Raw genomic sequence first — 16,100 nt, 5'->3', positions numbered from 1 at the left:
ATTTTATCATATGATTATTCCTATTTTTAATGAACATTTCAGCTTTAAACCCTAGTTTGCATAATACTACTTTAGGAATAATGTAATTGAAGCACTAGAATCACATAGAAACAACCTGACTACGGGTTATATCAGATATAAATGTTCTGAAGCCTCAATTAACATAAATAAACACTATAACCCTCATTAAGTAAATGTATCTCAGGAGATGGTACTTTTGTTTATGTAATTGGGATTTAATAATAGCAAACAAAAAAGTATGAATTTGAAGAACAAGCAAGGAAATTTCACATTATATTCTTTAAAGAGTTCTGCAGGCATAGGTGAGGCAACTGAGATGTTAACGTTTCTCTAGAATTAAATGTAAACTTGAAAGAAGAGTGTGTTATATTTGCATAAGAATAAAAAGTTATTCTGAAAGGTCATCTTGCGAGTTCAGGTTTTTATGTGGTGTGTGGCAGAGGCAACGGTCTGAAAATACACTGGGAGAAACAAATTCATAAATATTAATAAATGGAAGAAGCATCATTATAGATAATAAAATACGAAGCAGCATGCGAGTTTGGATGGTTTTCATTGTCACAATATGTGGTTGATGTTTGGGTAAAGTAATCTATTTATGAACTAGAGGCATGCATATTTATTTGTACAGTTCACATTCTACAAAACTTCATCCTTGAACTTTTCTGAAACTTGAAAAATCGCAAGTTCTGAAATCTGTTAATTAAGCAAGGTGGGTTTTTTTTTCTTTTTTATTGCCTATTTTTTTTTAAATTTATTTATTTATTTATGATAGTCATACAGAGAGAGAGAGAGGCAGAGACACAGGCAGAGGGAGAAGCAGGCTCCATGCACCGAGAGCCCGACGTGGGATTCGATCCTGGGTCTCCAGGATCGCGCCCTGGGCCAAAGGCAGGCGCCAAACCGCTGTGCCACCCAGGGATCCCATTTTATTGCCTATTTTTAATCTGTAAGACTCTCACCATTTCTCACCTAGTTAGGGCATTGATCTCTTTATAGACACCTGCTTCCCGTCTCAGTCCCTCAAAAACTTCCTTCATATTACTGCTTGAAAGATCTTTCTACAGTGCTGCTGTGGTCATGTTACATCTGCTCAAAACATTATGAAGATACTTCATGATATAAGAATGACATTAAACTATTTTCGTGGTGTTCAATGTCCTTAAGTATCTAGCAGTTACCACATTTCACCTTCATAAATACTATTTTTCAGCAATATCAAAGTATTCGTGAGTCCTTATATGTGGGTGCTTTTTCACACGTCCATATCTTTGCACTTGCAATTTCTATATTATTATAATTTAATGGCTATATCTCTTGGAATGCCTTTCTCAGACTTTTGTGGCTTGACAAGCTCTAAACCATTCTCCATGATTCACTTGTCAACTTTGTAAGTCTTTTTGACTCACCAAGGAGATTCAGGGAAGGCAAGTGCATCTTTCTGCTTCAATTTCATTTTGTATACACGTCCTTCGTGCAGTTACACTGCATATTGTTTTAGAATCCTTTGCTTATACATCTTCCCCATTAGTCTGTAGGCCCCCAGAGGACAAAGACTATATTTCTTCATGTCCATACCCTCAATAATTATACAAAGTTAGGCACAAAGCACGTATTCAGTGTATATTTGTTGAGTAGAAAGATCTCCTTATTTGTGCCCATTGATTAATAACTCATTTCTTGGGATGCCTGGGTGGCTCAGTGGTTGAGCGACTGACTTCAGCTCAGGTGGTGATCCCTGAGTCCCACTGGGAGCCTGCTTCTCCCTCTGCCTGTGTCTCTGCCTCTCTCTGTGTGTCTCTCATGATTAAATAAATAAAATGTAAAAAAGTATTACTCATTTCTCCCTCTTAGGCAATGGGCATAAATTTTCAGTTAAGCAAGATGATATTGGCTATACTACATTGTACCAAAAGGCAACACTACTGTATTACACACCTACAATTTTGCTAATAGGGTAGATCTCATGTTAAGTGTTCTTATTACAATTTTTAAAAATTCAAGATATTCAAGTAGTTGCCCAAATGACTGGCTAAACCAGCAGTCAGAAAAATTGATTAGTTAAGAGAAGACAAGCAGTGAGACTTTTAGAGCTGGAGGTACCTTAGAGGTTACCTGAGTCAGCCCTTCTTCTCTCTTACCCCCAGCCTCCTGGATGGCTGGACAAACAGATGAAAACACACACGCGCGCGTGCGCACGCACACACACTGTATACATTCCAGCACATGTAAAATAAAATCTGCCCAGCACCAGAATCCCTATCTCTTTATAATATACTGTCTTTCAAAGGGTAAAGTTCTCCAACAATGTTTCTCAGATCCTTTCCCTTCTCTCCATTTCTTCTGGGAGTGCATTCTTGAAACCTCCTGCCTCTTAAGAGGTATTTCCCATCCTAACTATCCTAACATTGCATTACACTTGTTCTGGTCGCTTGTAAAGGATAATACTTTGGAAAGAAAGGATCTGGAGACATCATTTCTTCTCTCATTCATCCCTCCCTTCCCAATCCATATATAAAGTATCTTGGGAAAATAAAGATTTGTAGAGCATGGTTGATGTTTTTCCTCCCCTGCTTAAAATTCTTCAGTGTCTTCCTCTTTCTTAGAAAATAAAGAATAAAGCTTTTAGCCTAACATTCAAGACCCTCAGTCATTTGATTCTGACTCTTAAAAGTTTTCTATTTCCCTTTGATGTAACCCTTAATCCAATCAAACTCAACTATTCATTCTTCTATGTGCATAACCTAAGCTTTCTTGCCTCAGTCCTTTGTTTCTGCTGGTCCTTCCCTCTTGAACCTCCACCCTGAATATCCACATGTAGTGTCATCAAGACTTAGCTTGCCAGTAAAATCTTCCCAGAGCCCTACCAAGTAGAAGCCACTCCTATCTCATTCTCTTCTACATTTTATTATAACTCTCTACATACAGTTCATGTCTTCCTAATAGACTATAAGCTGCCTAGGGGAAAGAAGATGCCTGGTTCCTCGCTTCACTGCCTCCACAGTACCTTGCCCTTAAGTATATTTTAAGCTAATAAATCAATGGATATACAGGCATGATTCATCTTCTTAAAATGTATATTCTTTAAATCTGCCGATGATGATAATTATGCTTTCAGTGTTGGAGAAGAAAACACAATGACTACAGGATGGCTGCTTTTACAATATAACTTCCAATTTTTCGATTATTTTTCTTATATCACAAATGCAGAACTGATTTTATAAGTACTTACACTTGTTCTAGTCACTCGTAAAAGGATAATACTTTGGAAAGAAAGGATCTTGAGACATAATTTCATCTCATTCATCCCTTCCTTCCCAATCCATATATAAAGTATCTCAGAAAAATTAAAACTTACCCTATTTTAAGACTCTTTTAAGATAAATTGCACAGAGTTCCTGGAAATTTATCCCAATGTCTCTTAGCCCTTTCTTTTTATTTTCTTAGCCCTTTCTGTCACAGTATTCCTCCACAAGAAGTTCAACTCATACTATTATTTCATTTTGTCTCTTGAGAGGCAGTATAGCATAGTGGTTTAGACACAAGGCTCCTGAAATCAGGTTTTCTGTAAGTCTCTGGGAAAGTTACTAACCATTCTCTGTGTCAGTTTCCTTGTCTATTAAATTTGAACAATAATAGTACTTATTTCGTAGGACTTTGCAAGGATTTGATGAAATCCTATATGTAAATTATTTAGAACAGTGTCTAAAACCTAGTAAGTGATGTATAAATATTGCTACTAATAATTCTTTTATTTTGCTTTGAATAGAGATGGATAATAGTTTGATCCATAGTCATTCATACGTGAGGGTTTTGGAACAAATGAATCTTTCTTCTGGACTGATAATCCCAGCTCCTGTATGCTGTTTTTTTTTTATCAGACTAGTTTTCCAAACTTTTAAAAATTTACTCCTTTGGTCCTTAATATAGGGCAAAGAGTATTTTTAGTATTTTGCTAATACAACCCTCTGAAAGCGCCACCTATTTAACACATATCTTTTTAGAGCCATTCATCCATACTAGTCACAATGGGCATTTGACTTTGCATAGGATAGGCAAGAAGCCTGCCTTCATGGGATGTACAAATTCTAACTTGGAGTGGCAAACTCTTTATCACTAACCAAATCACTTACCACTCTTCCGAATTCTTTCTTCCAATAGGTCAGCATGTCCAGCTGGAAGTTTTTTATTGAAAATCTCAGCTGAACGGAGGAACATAGCTTCAACTGCAGACCCTTTCAGCAAAGCAATCTGATCTTCATGGTCCAAAGTCTGAAATCCTGGATGAAGATGATAATCAAATCAATATCAAAAAATTGTGAGTGCCATATACAATATTTCATCATCACTATCATCCCCATTGATAAAGCATTTCCATAAAGTGATTTTATAATTGTTTTAAAATTGAGTAGTCAGGCTGGGTCATTATCTATTGTTCTCTCCCAAAAAGAAGCTGACTTTTATTTTTAATGAGTAGGATTTGTCGAACAAGTTGGTTAAAAAAGAATGGCAGATCCACACCAAAAATACATATCATGGCAGAACAGGCTGATGCAGATGAAGCAACCCTCAGAAATTAGAAGAAAAGAGATTCTCTTTGAGCCATTATATTAGTCGCATCTGATGTCACAGGGTCAACTCTATAGAATGGAAGCATCCACAAACCAGAAAAAAATCTTTACATGTATCCAGACATTACTTGGCTGACTCTTTAGTCAATTTGGAGAATGGGGGAATTTGAAAAAAAAATCAAAGTCATGTTGAGATATCTGCTTTGAACTCATTGCTGTACGATGCAGGGTAGAAAATATCAGAGATATATGGGAACAAATTGATAACCTAAAGGAATATAACCCCATTTGGAAAATCTAAATTCCTTATCCTGGCTTATAATCCACAGTCCCAGAAGCCTCCCTGACATGATTGCTTCCTCCTCCTTCCCCTCACTCATTGTGTTCTAGCCACACTGACCTCTGGTGCTGCTGTGAACATACAAGCTTGCTTTGCTTCAGGGGTATACTCTTCCCCAGCTATCCCCATGTCTCACTCTCCCATTGTATGCAGGTCTCTGCTTCAAGATGACCCTACTAAAATAATACACCCCAGAATTCACTGGTTCCTACCTCCTTTATTTTTTATTCATACAATTTACCACTACCTGACATAATAAATTAATTTGCATATTTGTCAATTGTCTGCCACCTCTAATAGAGTACAAACTTCTTGAGGGCAGAGACTTTGCCATTTTGTTCACTTTTGTATCCCCAGTGCCTGGCACATAATTGATATCCAAGAATTAAGTGTTGAATAAATGGATAACTGAATACATGGGAAACAAACACAAGCTCCTATGCACATCTACACACACACACACACACACACACACACACAACACATGTAAGAATAAACTAATACCATCAGAGTCCAAATGGCTTAGAAAAGTATCAAGTAACAAGGGGAGTTTAGAGAAGAGAGTAATGCTGAGGATTAAGGATCATTCTTAGTGAATCTAAGAGCTCCTTTGAGGGCAGGAGCCATTCCTTGCAGAGTCTCCAGCACCCTGGACAGTGCCTCGCACTGAGTATGTTCCACCAACTGCAGAATGAAACCATTCATCTCTCACAAACACCTTTTCATTATTGATATTCCATCAATAATATCAATAATAAATTATTATTACTATTTATAATAATATAATTCCCATTACTATTTTTAAGATATTAATTTTAACTATATTGTTACCATTATTAAAATTTCTTTTTCATGAGTTTTGGATCTTTTCTTTCCTTCTGTATTTTACTTTTTTTCCCTTCTGCTTTCTTCATTTTTTAAAAATTTATTTATTTTTAAGTAATCTCTGCTCCTAATGTGGGGCTTGAACTCACAATGCCAAGGTTAAGAGTCACATGCCCTCTCAAGTGAGCTAGCCAGGTGCTTTTGCTTTACTCATTAAACATATATTAATTGTACTCTTTCCTCCCCTCAGGACCTAGTCTAAGCAACCAGGAATAAAGAGGTATGTTAGTTATTGCCATTGCCTTCAGAAAAACAACCTTTTATAAATAGGATTTTTTTTTCTTCAATTATTTTGTGGTTCAAGACCAGCAGATCGTTTGAACTGAAAAACTCCGTTTTCACAAACAACCAAAAACATCATATTTCTCCCTTTCTTTATTCTTTCTCCCACACGTTTCACTCTTGTACAATCTTGTTTTTGATCAAGATTGCCTTAATTAGCATATAACAAATTAAGTCCTTTCATTGTTAATAAAGAAATGAGAGAATATTAATGTTAAAATGATAATGAGCACTTTCTCCTCACATTTTATGAGTTTTATGTAGGCTTATGTCTATCCATGACACTTTAATAAAATAATAGCATAATGCTGGCCAAAGAAGACAAATTAACCTAATTAAAATCTTACATCAGGAGTTACCTTCTATAATTTAGTATTGCATTGTTGTACAAGGTATTTATACTCTTCTAGATCATGGAATTCTATTGTACTAATATGTTTTTAAAACACTGAAACAAGTTAAGTGTATTGGGTTTGATAGGATTAATAATATAGCTGGAAGAATTGGGAAGCTGGGAGATAAGAATCTTGAATTCCAGTTTCTATACTGGAACCATCCAAATGACTATAATAAGTGCCTCTCCCTCATTCCACAAACATAATTGTTCATGAAATCCTATCAGTTTGTGAATCTCTCTTCATTTTGTTTTCTCCTCAGTCTCCCAATAATGCTGTTGTTTTATTTCAAGCCTTCTGCCTTGACCTGCACAGTAGCATCCTAACTGATCCCTCCTCCTTGGTCCTTCCTCATTCAAATCCATCTTATAAAAACTAATCAAGTCATATCTGAATAACATAAATCCATCCCTTCCCTGCCAAAACAAACAGCAACAACAAAGAACCACCAAAAACTCTCTACTGTACAGGGGATGGGGATTACATTCTTTAGTTGGGCCCTTATCAGTCTGGTACCAACTACTTTATGTCTAATCAAGGAGCCCACCACATTTTGCTGCAGCCACATTGATTTTTTTCTCTCATCTCTAATAATCCTATTTTTGTTTACGCCTTACAGTTTATATTTTCACAAGCAGATATCTTGACTTGGAAATTTCCTTCTCTTCCCTACCACCAGGAAAATTGCTTTATCTTTCAGACCCAATTCAAATATAATTTTCTTTGAAATCTCCCTTTCTCAGATACAATTAGCAACCACTTCTCTGTTCAAACAGCACTTTGTAATTTTTTTTATTATAGCCTTTCTTTACTCACTCCCCTTGAAGGTAATAGCTAGGTACTTAGTATGAAATAAGTATCAAGTGTTTATTAAATGAATAAATTGATGAATGACAACTTTGCAAAGTCTCAATTTTTAGTCTATCAATTTAGAAGAATTTTTATAAATGATTTCAAATATCTGGCTTTAACATTTCATGTCTATATTAGTTAGACACATTAAATCAGATGTGAAATAATCTTTACAATAAACAGAATGGACTCTCTCAATGTCACAAGAATATTGCACAGTATAAGAGAAAAGTATCTATATGTAAAAATACCTGGCAATGTTTTTGTGAATTCAACGAGAATCTGTACATGACTGGTCGCCATTTCAGTTAAAATGAGAAAATTTTCTTCTGCACTGAATTCTTCTTTTAACTAAATTTTAAGGATAAAAGCAAATGATTAATAAGTAGATAAAGGGATAAGTCAACACAAAATCTTTAGACTAAAGAACCTAATGTGGAAAATAAAATTTAAGATCACAGCTCATATTTTTCAGATCTTTGGACAATTACCATCACCTAGATAGAGATGAGACTTCTTATTCTTTGTTTAATGCTTCTAAAAGTTTAAACGTATAACCTAAATTCTCAGCTTTAATTATTTCAAAGTAACAAATTAATACATAAATTCTGCCTCCAAAGTACCAAAAGCTCCAGAAAATATAACTTTAAACCCATGTATTTTCAGATATTTGTACATACAATTTTATTTGCTATTTCCTGAGGCATCCTCTGTTTGCTGTATGAATCCATAATATAATGCAGAAGATTCTGTTGATCTGGGGTGAGTTCAGTTTTCTCCTACACTGGCAAAAAAATAAAAAGTGTTAGGGAAGGTGGTTTTAAGAAATTTTTTGCATATGTGCATTCATCTAGGGTAAACTAATCTCAGAATTTTTTGATAAAATCCCTAAGTATGGCAGGAACTCTGCACTCTGATATAATGTGTACTGTAATCGCTTACTCAGAGTCCTTGGGCAAGCCATATCACACTTCACTAAATGTGTCCCCAGTCGTTCATTTTTATACTGTAAAATAGGGATAACAAAATATCCATTTCATATATTTCTCAGGAATATATGATAGTTTGGATACGAAGCCTACCAAGCCCATTCACAGAGAAGTTCAGTGAAAGTTCAAGGTTGAATCACTAAGGAAAAGTTCCCACACTTAAAGGCATTCATATAGAGCAGGAGTTGACCAACTATGGCCCATAAACCAAATCTACCTGGTTTTGTGACTCTATTGGAACACAAGCACACTCACTTGTTTATGTGTTATTTATGCTGCTTCTGCACTAAAATGGCAGAGTTGAGTAGTTGTCATAGAGACTTTGTGGACAAAGCCTAAAATATCTCTTTACAGAAGAAAGTGTTTGCCTAGCCCCGCAGTAGAATCATCAATCTGGACAATTCAAACCCTGAACACTTTTTCCCTTACTAGCATCCATTGAAGAGTGTGGATATTTGTGTCAACCCTTTGCTTCCTTATACCAAAGTGTTATTGATGAAGTACTATGGTAAGATAAGACTTTGATATGAAATTATTTTTTTCTGAAATGAATGCAAAATATTATACTTAGAAAACTAAATGTGGATGAAGTTTTCCTTGTTAGCAGTACATTAAATATTAAGAAGAGTGGGACTTAAACAATCATGGATTTTTGTTTCTCAACTAATGGCAAATTAAAGTTCTTCCATATATCCTGTGGATTATCATAATGTGTCTAATCATCCAAATGCTGTTCTTCTATTATGTCTCAAGTTGTTCAAAGGATTTCTTGCATAATGTGTGAGCTCAATGGGAAAGACTTCTCTCTATTGTTCCACAGATATATAACCACCCAATTTTACCCATTGATAGGAACTAATAATCCACAAATCTCTACTGAGTCCACATCCTTTCCATTTTACGCTTCCCTTCTCAGTGACAGAGAAAAGAAAATGGTCATCAAAAATCCACTTGAAAAATCCATTTTCTACACTGAACCATGTCTACTGGCAACCTCTTGGTAGTAGGAGTGGAATGGAGCCAGGAAGACAGAGTATTCACTTTTTTACATTATTACATTGCTATTATTTGAATTTCTACACCAAAGCAGATATTATTCTCTTGATTAAAAAGAAGAAACCCACTTAATGCACAATTGAAATGAAATTCTGCTTACAGCTGTGGCTCTAATGTTAAATAAAACCTCCCAGCCAGATCACTATATGCCTAGAAGCTCAGCTGCTGTGGGCTTTAGCAGACACCATCGCATGTTATTACCCTGCATGACTTGGTTGTCGAGGTCACTTGTCGCAAATCCCGACCTTCGCTGTCTTCATTAATGGTCTGATCTGCATGCTGCTTCACGTTTTTTCTTAGTCGTTTAGATTTACACTGAATTTCAGTTAACAAGCCTGAAAAAATAAAATACAAAGATCTCACCAAAGACACAAAGATCTCAAACACAAAGATCTATTGGGCGTGTGGTCCTGAGGCAGCTGACGGACGTGTAGTCAGCTCACATCTATGCAATTTGGCACAAAGCTAATTCTAGCCCTTTTGAATTTTGAGACGTGGCCCTGAACCAGAAATGTATCCTTCTATGAATCTCAGTTTCTTCATTTATAAAACAGGAAAAATATCTACCTCAAAGAGTTTCATGGAGATTAATTGGATCTTTTTTTAAAAATATATTTTATGTAAAGAATTTGTAATACCAAAGCATTGTACAAATGTAAGGTATTCAGTCAATAAAAAAGTGAATGACACGCTCCCTATTCCTGGCCTAGGAGATCCTGAAAGTTTGTGTTTCACAATGTAACGTTAATATTATTTCTCATCCATGTTTACATAACTGTATCATAAAAAGTGTATTCAATTTCACATTAAACATACATAAGTAAACACATGCTGAGCAAAAAAACCGTCAACATCATTTAGGGAAAAATTTAAATCTCTTTAATTTTTAGACTATAAATTATTAGAGCATCATTAGAGATGAAAATCACTCAAAGGGACTTTGAAATTTCCTTTTGAATAATAATATAATAGCACCATTTAGTTTATACTTAAACAGAGCCATAAAAACCAATGCAGAACAATCTTCCATATTCCCATTTAATGTCCTTATTTTTCAATGCCAACGAAACTAAGTTTCAACAATGTCTTTGTCCAGGGAATTTATTTTGTGAGATCAGATGAAAGCTCTGCATCTGTTACTGGACAAGTTTGCATCAATAATAGTATAGACTCTTAGAGGCAGAATCATGAAAAATGTTCTCAGTACTTCTGTCGGAACAAGTTCATATTTAAATGATGAGCAACATGAACCCCCCAGTATCAAAGCGTTTCCATTGCAGGATTGGATTCCAGCAGTGGTCCCTACTGTAGTCTCTTGTTTCATATGCCAAGATGCGATAGTGATCATCTACTATAAAACTTTCATCCACCCAGGACTGGATTATTTACACTGACCTTTTTTCCCCCTCCTGCACACATTATTTCTCTGGGTCCATCCCAGTCACCTGTACAGTTTGGGAACAAAAGTCTTGGAGTCACCTTCCAAAGGCTTTTCTTCCATGTGGCATCCCTCCCTGAATGTTATCATCCCCTTGGTGACATTTGTTTGTCATTTGTGTTTTGAGGAGGAATAGGACATATCTCAAAATCTGAGTGGTCTGTAGAATTTGCAGAATGAAAAATTAGTATGTTATATACTAGCATGCATTCCAAATTGATGAAGATTATGGTTTCTCACAAAACCAGCAGTTAATACAGTGTCTCTTTATCAGATCAAAGGGCCAAATTATATTAAAATTCACAGTAGTTAATTTCCTGTGTAAACCTATACAAATTGGTTCAACGCTGCACTAAGAGAAGAAGGACTTCTAATAAAATGACTTGGTTTAAAACTCTATTTAGACAATTCAGAGGCAGTTGGACCTTCTAAAACCTTCTTAATCTTTCCCACAACTGTGAATTATTATGCTAATTAAACAATAAGAAAGATATTAAATCAAAGTTGGAGAAAATTTTTAGGCTGTCGTCATTCAGCTTATTAAAACATGTTATTTTCACCGTAGATTAATGCCACTTCCCTCCACATGTGATTCCTTGCAACAATGAATAACATAAAGCTGCTTCTCTCAGGTGAATAAAATGCTCTTTAGCTGACACTTTGGACCATTTCGGTGGTTCACGACCCTTTTCAAGAACCTCAATGGCTTAGTAAATCCCTTCTTAATACGTGAAGTACCCTTCTAATCATATGAGTTACCTGCCGTCTGCCTCCTTAAGAGATTTTTAGTGGAATTTAATTGTTTGATGTGAATACCTGTATACATACATTCAGCCAACATTCCCATCTCTTTGCATTTTCTTAGGCGACACTCTTGGCACTTTCGCCGCATGTACATATCCATCACACAGTTGCCCCCGTTTTTACACTTGTACACGGCATTTTTGGTGATGCTTCTCCTGAAGAAACCTGTGGAAGAAACACAGAAAGGAGTAAAAGGGCTCCTAACAACTCCAAATCAGAAAAGCCCATTAGGATTAAGGATGCAGAAGCATCCTCTCAAGAACCCCTGGGAGAGAGCCCAGGCCATCCCTGAGTGTGCAGCTGACAAAGGTAATTTCGACCTCCCTGTGTCATCCAGAAGGCTGCAGTTTTGACTTTCTCTCTCAAAGATAAAGACATGTTTGAATTATAACCTCTCTTAGGATAAAATCTCACTTTGTTGGGGTTTTTTTTTGGGGGGGGGGGGAGGAGGTCCTTTTTAAAGATTTATTTATCTCAAAGAGAGAGAGAACAGGGGGAGGGGCAGAGGGAGAAGGAGAAAATCTCAAGCAGAGGCCCCGCTGAGCTCAGAGCCAGATGTGGGGCTCATCTCAGGACTCTGAGATCACCATCTGAGCCAAAATCAAGGATCTGGCACTTAACGGACTGCACCACCCAGGCCCCCCGCAACTTGTGTTTTAAGAAAGGAGAGTTACTTTCCCTTGCTTTTCATTGGGAGACGACTGCGTGCCGGTGAGCTCCAGGTACCAGTGGTACAAAAGCGAGTAAGGAGTGTCTGTCCTTCCAGAGTTCACAGCCTGGTTGAGGGCAAAGCCAGGCAAACAACCAAACAAGTGAAATTAAATGTTCCTGGGCTGTGCCAGGTAGAGGAGGCAGGGAGAACGGTCAGCTCTGGGTGAAGAGATCAGACCTGAAAGTGTTGAGCTAAGCCTTGCAAAAGAAGTTGCTATTTACCGGGAAGACTGGGAGAGGTCACACTGAAGGTTTCAATTCGGGACCAGCGGGCCAGCCCAGTGTGCTAATAAACCTGCCAACTTTGATTTAAAGGCAAACATCTCCCCTGAGAAGATGTGGCCACAACTGCAGCCTGCGACAGGTAAGCTGCAGCCAAGACGAAAACACAACTGCCTTCCTTTGTCTTTTCCTCCATTTGCCACTTCTGCTCTCTCTCCCCTACCTGGCTGTCATTTCTGACCCTTCCAGAGTCGAGGTGAGGAGATGACATGGGGAATAAGGACAGGAGTGTGGGAGGCAAGGAGAAGAAGCAACTGGGAAGTGCTGACTTGCCAATACTGTTAGAAGAGAGCTTGTCCCCAGCACATTTCTGAAATTGGCTCCTTCTCTCTTGAGTTAGTTTCCTTGGAGGATGCTCACCACTGGGGTATGTTCCTTTGCAATTCCTCCACGAGGGCAAATGCATCCCTATTCTAGCCCACAACTTAGACTCCTTTCTTCTGCATCTAGGAATTTGGCAATTTGCCACCATCCTCCCTACTCTGTAGTCCTTCCACATGGCCTTCTTGTCACAAGCTTAAGATAACCCCGTGCCAGCTTTCTCTGGTCTAGCAAATTGTGAGGAGCAGAAATCTCTCCCACTTACCCATAACACAGCCATCATACTTCTTGCCCTTTCAGCTTCTCAGGGGAAAGTCAGATGCCTGTGTCCCTCAGCTGTAGAGGATACATATCAATCTCAAGTGATCCTGTTTTTTGTGGGTTTTTTTAAAAAATATTTTATTTATTTATTTGCAAGAGGCAGAGATAGTGACAGAGAGCACAAGCAGGGAGGAAAGGAAGAAGCAGGCTCCCCACTGAGCAGGGAGCTGGATGCAGGGCTCCATCCCAGGACCTGAGCTGAAGGGAGATGCTTAACTAACTGAGACACCCAGGTGCCCTTCAAGTGATCCTGTTACAGACCCTTTTGTTCGACACAGAGCAGCAGGGCCTCCTTAGTGTATAGATTACACCTTGGGAATGGAGGGGACCTGGGGAATGGAGGGGACCTGTTTTCCTAATCCTCACAAAAGTACCATACCTTCAGTGGTGGCCCCCAGAGCAGATACCTGCATCTCACAACCCCAACCCCTGCAATGGACATACAGGATTTATAGCACACTAGTCACATGCTCCAAAGTCTTTAAACACTACTCTAGAATGTCCAACTCCTGTCCACTTCATACCCTCAAAGTAGGTCAGGTTTCAACTATTTCTTAACTACCCACTGAAAGATGGGCTCACTTTGGATGTAGCAACTAGTGTCTTCATGAATGCTGAAATTGAGACTCTGAGAGTCTACTTTAACAGCCTATTGGAATAATAGCTAGTATTTATTAAGCACTCACTAGTTGTTGTTTTAACCACTTCACCTCCATTTAGTTATTTAACCTTCATAACAACTTTATCATGAAGATAATATCGTATGTCCCCATATTACAGACATGGAAGAGAGGCACAGAGAGATTAAGCATCTTGGCCATGATTATATGGTTCATAAGTAGATTAGAAGGATTCAAACCTAGGCAGTGATGTGACAAAGCCCACACTCCTAACCACAATACCATAATTACCTCCTTTGGGTCCTAAGAGGATAGAATAGTAATATTAAGTAATATTAAGTACCTACCATCTTTGTTCTCTGACTTAGGAGTGATAGGATGGCCAATTAAGTAATAAATTATTGGAATGTAGATGAAAAAGTGATTTCAGGGTCACCCTATATGCTTGTGAATATTATGCCACATTTGGGGAGGTGATTCCATCACAGACATAGAGATTTGCACATTTGTTATAATTTTTCTAGCAGCAGGCAATAAAAATTGTTCTAGTAAAATAAGTATAACATGACAATGTCCCAATAGCTAGAAATCGAGAGTCTTAAGGAAAAGGCATTGTATGGGCTAGGAATGGCCCTGATTAATCTGAGTAGGGGAAACTGGAGAGGACATCATGAAGGAAGTAGAATTTGAGCTAGGCATTAGAGACTAAGTAGGGCTTTAAAACATGGACTGTGAAGGAGGAAAGATATTCTGGGAAATGAGAGAGTTATGGAAATGCCAAGGAAGGGTGGATGATCTATTTTGGTGGGAGAGTAGCACATAGAGAGAATTAGGGGAAGGTGGGCAAGGGTATGTAATGGGACAGAATATGGTAAATGCCTTTCAACATGAGGTAAAAGCAGTTGAGTTTTTACCACTCAACAACTAGAAAGAAGCCATTAAAAGGTTTTGGCAGAAGAGGGTGTGACCTAAACTGCCTCTTGGGAAGAATCCTTGATGCAAAGTGAAAAATGTGTAACAGCGGAGAGGTGATTGGTGCCTGCACTGGATGATGAGAACAGGGAGGAGGAGACAAGGGACCTCAGGATTTGGTAACTAACTCAACATAAAACCAGAGGCTAAAGAAAAAGTTAGAGATAGCAAGGTTTAGAAAGTCATAGACTTGCCTGTGAATCTGTCAGCTGGTGTAACTTTCAGTAGGAAAGATCTTACCATTTTCCTAAATGTCAAATCCAACCACACAAAGTCTAAAAAAAGACTTTGTGCTTCAGATCAACATTGATACTGGGAGTGCAAATACCAAAGCATGCATTTTAAAAGAGTCTCTAGGCAAAAAAAGGAAGGCTGGAAGGAAGAATAATGAAGGAGAGAAGAAAGAAAGAAAAAAGGAAGGAAGGAGGGAGGGAGGGAGGAAGGAAGGAAGGGGAGGGACAGAGGGAGGGAGGAAGGAAATGTTTTTCCTCATTCCTTAGTCAACCTGAGTCAATCTTCCCATGAATATTCAGCCCCTCCCCCAGGAATGATTCCATTTAAAAACCATTGTAGTTACTGGTAGTTCACTAGTTAACAGAATTAAACCTCCTTATTCCAAGATGAATCAAAGAAACAGTACTAGGACAATTCTGCAGAGTTGGGTTGTTTTTTTTTAACTCTGGTATTAACTGAGAAAGAAATCATTATCATTTCAATAGCTGAATTAATTACCTTTCACTCTGAGGTGGCAGCACAATATTATCATTACATCACTTAAACCTGGGGACATATACAGTACTTATACTGATGCAAATCCATCCATACACATACTTCTGCCTCTATCTTGTGCATATTCAACAATGCCCACAAACCCCATTTGGAAATGAATGGGAAGGAAATTCACTGAGGAACAGAGACTCCTGGTAATGAAAGATAAGTAGACAGAGCCGCATTGCCATCTGAAGAAGGTGTAGCACCAGGGGAACTCCTGCGGGGGAGGAGAATGTCTGTAGGACAGTAGAATGGGTCCCTCAGGTGTACAGAATATTGCCTATTTCTCTGTTTCTCTGCTGGTTTATACAGACAAAACTCACATACATACCCTACTCCCAACTCATATAGACATATGTGTGTGTGCACACACATGCAGAGACGCAAGCACACACGCATGTGCACACATCAGACACCACTGCAACCCATTACTTTAAAATCAATGAAATCTTGCTTGTTTAAAACTTTC

The 16,100-nt window shown here is 37.8% G+C and overlaps 1 protein-coding gene across 4 annotated transcripts in view; it reads right to left on the bottom strand.

The window, feature by feature from the left end:
• Nucleotides 1-16,100, bottom strand: part of NR1H4 (nuclear receptor subfamily 1 group H member 4) — a 112,008-nt gene that overhangs the window by 12,994 nt on the left and 82,914 nt on the right. For 2 of the 4 annotated variants that reach the window (XM_072724680.1, XM_026013104.2), the window contains 5 exons: nt 11,658-11,798; nt 9,593-9,726; nt 8,027-8,125; nt 7,598-7,697; nt 4,155-4,301 (listed from right to left, as the gene is read on the bottom strand). In XM_072724680.1, the coding sequence (XP_072580781.1) occupies nt 4,155-4,301; nt 7,598-7,697; nt 8,027-8,125; nt 9,593-9,726; nt 11,658-11,798 (621 nt within the window). Of the gene's footprint in view, nt 1-4,154; nt 4,302-7,597; nt 7,698-8,026; nt 8,126-9,592; nt 9,727-11,645; nt 11,799-16,100 lie in introns of all 4 variants that reach the window. The other 2 variants (XM_072724679.1, XM_026013103.2) reach the window with 1 other exon arrangement.

This window comes from Vulpes vulpes, chromosome 10, assembly GCF_048418805.1.
Source record: "Vulpes vulpes isolate BD-2025 chromosome 10, VulVul3, whole genome shotgun sequence".
Classification (NCBI taxonomy): domain Eukaryota; kingdom Metazoa; phylum Chordata; class Mammalia; order Carnivora; family Canidae; genus Vulpes; species Vulpes vulpes.
The sequence above is the reverse complement of the archived record's forward strand: the minus strand, read 5'-3'. Positions and strand labels throughout refer to the sequence as shown.